The sequence below is a fragment of the Bison bison genome, unplaced genomic scaffold (assembly GCF_000754665.1).
Source record: "Bison bison bison isolate TAMUID 2011002044 unplaced genomic scaffold, Bison_UMD1.0 scf7180017864180, whole genome shotgun sequence".
In the NCBI taxonomy this organism is placed as follows: domain Eukaryota; kingdom Metazoa; phylum Chordata; class Mammalia; order Artiodactyla; family Bovidae; genus Bison; species Bison bison.
Genome location: NW_011494752.1, coordinates 4,076,503 through 4,081,656, shown reverse-complemented (window position 1 = coordinate 4,081,656; position 5,154 = coordinate 4,076,503). Strand labels below are relative to the sequence as shown.

The 5,154-nt window shown below is 55.5% G+C and overlaps 1 protein-coding gene across 1 annotated transcript in view; it reads right to left on the bottom strand.

Annotated features, from left to right (window-relative positions):
* The window catches only part of SRCIN1 (SRC kinase signaling inhibitor 1), a 45,187-nt gene that overhangs the window by 38,756 nt on the left and 1,277 nt on the right, over nt 1-5,154 (bottom strand). The window contains exons 3-5 of the mRNA XM_010843137.1: nt 4,558-4,621; nt 2,387-2,420; nt 1,977-2,075 (exon numbers count right to left, since the gene is read on the bottom strand). Coding sequence (XP_010841439.1) covers nt 1,977-2,075; nt 2,387-2,420; nt 4,558-4,621 — 197 coding nt within the window. The remainder of the gene's footprint in view (nt 1-1,976; nt 2,076-2,386; nt 2,421-4,557; nt 4,622-5,154) is intronic.

Genomic DNA, 5,154 nt, shown 5'->3' with positions numbered 1-5,154 from the left:
GGCGGAGGCTGGTGGCTGCGTCGCCGCGGTCACCCGATACGCCGGCCCGCCGCCCGGGACTCGGGTTGCAGCAGGAGAGAGGGAGGTTAGACAGCTTAGTGGAAGCGGGGGAGGGGCTGCGACTTGGAGTCTGGCCTTCGGTCCCCTTCCAGGGTCGTCTTCAGGCCTCCACCCCTAACGATCTGGCCTATGGTAGCGGGGAGGAGAGTGGCCCGTCTCCGGACCCGCCACCCTCTGAGTTTACAGCCTCTCCCCACCAGGGTCTCCGCGGTGCACCGTGACCCTTCTACTTCACCAGTGATTCAATTCCCAGCTAAGCCTGGGCGACCTAGGGTGCCTAAATGTCCTCGGTGACGTCTGATCCTGCCCGACTGTGTGACTCTGGCATTTGCTGAACGTCTCTGGTCCTGCACTTCACAAAAAGGGGCCTCAGACACAGCCATTCAGAAAGAGAAGTTCGATAAGGACTAGGTATAAAGTGATGACAAGATCCCGTTCACAGCCACTATTCTCTGTACTTCAAAGCCCTGGGGTGAAGACCCCTTCAAGCTCTCCCCTTCCTTCCAACAGAGTAGATTCCAGATGCGGACAGGCCTGGGGCCCCATAACCTGGGACATCAAGTTCACCAAATCCAGCCTCACTTCCCTCCATCACTCCAACTCAAGACATTTCATCTGCTCCATTTGGGGCTCACACCTCATCCCCATCCCTGTCCCAGTCTGACCTCCATCGCACATGTGACCACTCTAGATGAGCCCATTCCACTTGCTGTGTAGCCTTGGGGGCAGACACATCTCTGGTCCCTAAGTTCAGTCAATACTGGGCCAAGAGCTGGGAAGGGCAATGAGCTGGGTGCCCTGTGAATGATGCCAAGCATGCCAATCTCATGCTAGACTTGAGTTACACACAGCTAAGAGTCCCTGCTCTGGAGCCGTTTCCTAGGCTGTCACATTTTTCCTTCTCCTCATTCTCATTGAAAAATTCGACTTCCTGCCCTTCTCCAAGGGGAAGGAAGCAGGATGCACAAAGAAGAGAAACGGTTCCCTCTTAGATTCTCTGCCACAGTACCTCCTCTGCCACCCTCAAGTCAAGGCCTCCTCAGGGCTGCCCCTGGCCTGTTGCAACTCTGACTGTCTGGTCCCTCCTCCCCTCTGGGGTTTCAGATGCCTGTTTTTCTCCCACAGAAATGTCCAGGGCTGAGCTGCAAGGCTGAGCCCTTAAGATACTGTCTCAGGGTGTCCCTGTCCATCTTCCCATCGGGGAAACTGAGGCTTGATGAAGAACCAGGCAATCAGTTCAGAACAAGTGGCTAGATGCCAAGGTTGTCTTCAAATTTTGAAATTAAGCATCGGACATAGCAAGAAGGGTGGGAGAGAGACATCACGAAGGACTTCCTGCTGATGAGACATCAGGGAAAGGCTGGGTCTACTCAGAGATGGAGGGCGGGTGGGGATAGCGAAATGAGATGGTCTGCAGTGGGGGTGGGAATTGGGCAAAAGAGATTCCTGAAAACCAGTGGGGGAGGGTAGGAGAGATATACTTCTGTTTAAAAGAGAGAAGAATTTTAAAAAAAAATTTTTTTTTAACCTATTCCCCTTCAAAAAAATTCCTTCCCCAGAGCCAAGCTTTGGCACAGGTTCGGGGAGGTAATTGGAGAAGGAAATGGCAACCCACTCCAGTATTCTTGCCTGGAAAATTCCACGGACAGAGAAGCCTGGTGGGCTACAGTCCATGGGGTCGCAAAGAATCACACACAACTGAGCAACTAACACTTTCCCTTTTCCTTTGGGGAGGGAACGGTAGGAATTAGACTATCAGGGGAGAGTACAGGGCATTGGAGTCTTCTGAAAATGCGGGCTCCACATAAGAGAATGGGGTGCAAAATTAAAATCCTGGATCTCCCCTTTCGAAAAAAATCTCCCCAAAGCCCAAGTCTGCCGTGGGTTTGGGGGGTGGGAGGAGGCGGGTGACTCACCTGGGCCGGCTGGCCAGCCCCGGAGGGGGCGGAGTCGCCATGGAGGTGGGAGCAGAGGGAGCTGAGGAGGCACACGGGGTCCACGGTCCAGCCGCCAACCTGTGTGTGCGAAGGGGGGGACACCCCATTAGGGGGAGCGGGCAGGAGCCGCTGGGGGACTGTGATGGGGCGGGGAGGGGAGTTCCTGGGGCAGGTTTGGCACTGAGCTCACACTGCAGAGAGACCCTGTGACGCTGGCTAGTCCCTTACCAAGTCTACATCCCCTCCATCTGTTTCCGGGGCTTTCTCTCCAGTCAGGCTAGGGGCTCTCTGAGCCCAGGTCAAAGCCTTCCCCAGCAGATACTCCTGAAGTCCTGTTCATCAATTCTTCACTGCCTCTCTGGACATTCTGCAAGGGAGCTGCCCCTCACCTCTTCCCTCTTCCAGCTCTTCACTCCCTCCTGGCTGAAGCCAGATATGGGAAGGAGGGGCCTCACCCCAGTGTACCTCTGGCCCTGCAGCACGGCTTTCCTCCCTGCCATCTCAGGGAGGCTGCTTTCTTCTCCCACACCACACGGGAGACTGGAAACCCATCCCTTCCTGGTTCCTCCAGGCCCTCTTCCCCCTCAGCATCCTCAAAGTCATCCACCTCTCACTCGGTCACCCCACAAACATGTACAGAGCCCCAGCTAGGCTTAGGCACTGAGCCCTAGATACAAGTGAAACATCTGTAGGTCCTACCCACTTGCGCGCACGGCAGGGAATGAAAAAGTGAAGGAACAAAGGCATGAATCTGCGGGCGGCTGTGCTTCGATTCATTTACTAAGTATTTACTGAGTGCCTGCCCTGTGCCAGTGACTGTGCCAGGCACATAGGAGGCCCTTAGACATGCCCACATCCTCTCTCCCAGGCCTGCTGCCCCTTGAGGCTGCCATCCAGTCTGTCTCCATGTTTTTTTCTGGCCAGACCTCCCCAGACAGGTCTGCAGCCCAGGATCCTGTTTCCTCACCACCTCCAACCCCTGACACTAGCCGTTACATCATCATAGCTCGAGAAAGGAGTTCTCTATACCCTATGGATCCAGAGATCCTGGCTGGTCCCAATGGCTGTTTCCAGACTTCAGAAGTGCAGGGGGCCCTCCTGCTGGGCCTTCCTCCCCTTCCTCGGGGATATAGGACATTCCTGGTCCCTTCTCCCCATCCATCCTGGGCCCTCTCTTCTCAGACTCCATTCTGCCTTGGTGACTACACTTACCCCAGGTCCCACTTCCATTTCGGCCCACCTCAACCCCTTTTCTAGAGTCTTGAGTTGTATATTCAGTGCCTAACAGACGTCCCTGTGAAACACCTCTATGCCCCCTCTAACTCATCTCCCCTCTTCCAGTCCCTCATCCTCCCAAATGTTTCCCTCCCAACCATCTTGTTTCCCTCTAAGCACCACCAACATCTCCCTGTCACCCAGGTTTTTCTGTCTTTGCCTTCTGGGTCCAGACAGCAAACAAGCGTTGCTCATCTTCCTTCCACCCCACCCCCACCCCATCCCTTTCCCTTCATCCTCCCTAATACACTCTCTTCCTCCTTTCCTGCCCTGCCTCCAGCCACTCCCCCTCCTATTCACCATCTAAAAACAACCATGGCCCTCCTAGTCTCCACCATCTGGCCCCCACACCTCCCACGGCTTCCCACCCTGAGCTTTCTGCATCAGCCTGTTGGACCTCTATGCCAGTCCCCAAAGCAACTCAGATCTATACTCACCTCCCATCTTCCTACCTCCTAAAACTGTTCTCTTCCCCCATGACCATTCAGACCCTTTCCATCCTTCTAAGCCTAGTTTAAGTACCTCTTCCTTCACGAAGCCTTCCCTGACCGGGGCTCTCCACCTGATCTCCCTTCCTCCAAACCCTCTTCTGACTGACTGTGCTCCCTATATTTAAGTTTCACCCCATCTAGATCACAAAGGGCCCTGCCCCCTCCTCCTAAGCCAGAGCAACAGAAGGAATCTGCTGCGAGGGACCCCTGAGGGGGAAGGCCTGATCTCCTTCATCTGCAACTTTCCCTTATCCCAGTTGTAACTCTGTTCCCGGGAGGGCTCTGGAGATGGAAAAAGATAACGGCTGGACAGAACTGGAGGTGATATGAGAGGCAGATAAAGTACCAGATATGCTCCAATGTATCCTTGTTCCCTGCAGTGAAGATGGAGGTGGGCACAGTCTTCCTCCTACCCAGCCACGCCCAGCAGTACTTGGAAAGGGGGACAGAGCTAGTTGGCTGTGGGAGCAGAGACTGACACCCCAAGGCCTGACTGAAAGGATGCTGGTGTGCTGATGGGAACAACTCCCCTCCCCTCCACTCCTTTTCCCAGCTGAGTCTCAACAACCAGCATGAAGCAGCTGTCGAGGCCCCACACTGATGTGGGACTGTAAGTAGAAGGCCAAGACAAGACAGGCCTTACTTGCAGACAAGAAGGCTTTACTCGGATGCAGAGATGCATCCAGAAACCAAGGATCTGGGAGAGCTTTACAAAGGAAGCATCGCACCTCATATAGAAGGAGGCAAGTCCTGGACCAGGGAAGCTGGAGTCCTGACTCCCCTCTAAGACTTACTGATGACAGGAGAGAAACAAGGCACAGAGTGGGGAGTCCTCTAGCTCAAACTCACACAGCAAGTCTTGGAGGAAGGAACAGGGTGAAGAATGGGGGAGGAGGGAAAGGCACCAGGAATTCTGGGCTCTGTTGGGGCACAGCCCACCCAGCCTTCTGAAACTCCTCCCAAGGTCTGACCTTCCCTTAGGAGCCATATCACAGAGGTGCCCACCCCAAGGTACTGCAGCGCCAGATGGACCCTCAGGCTCAGAACAGTCAGTCCTGGAGGCTGTCCCCTCTTCCTCCCCACCACTCTCTTGACCTCCCAGACAGCCTTCCTCTGCTCAGCCTACCAGCCCCAGTTGGAGGCTGGGCTTTCTCTGCCCAGTCCCACGCTCCAAATTCCAAGACTGCAGGCAGAGGTCTGGGCCCTGAGCCCCCATCCCTTTCCTCCTCAGGCTCCCAAGAGCCAACCAGCAGATTTCGGCGTCCCTCCCTCTGCCCCAGAGGCGTCTCAGAATCAGGATGAGCCTGGCGGCAGGACCGCACAAGGCAGACCCCCTCCCCAGCCCGCGGCCGGCCCCACTCACCTGCTCCCGCATCCTGTCTTTCCGACCC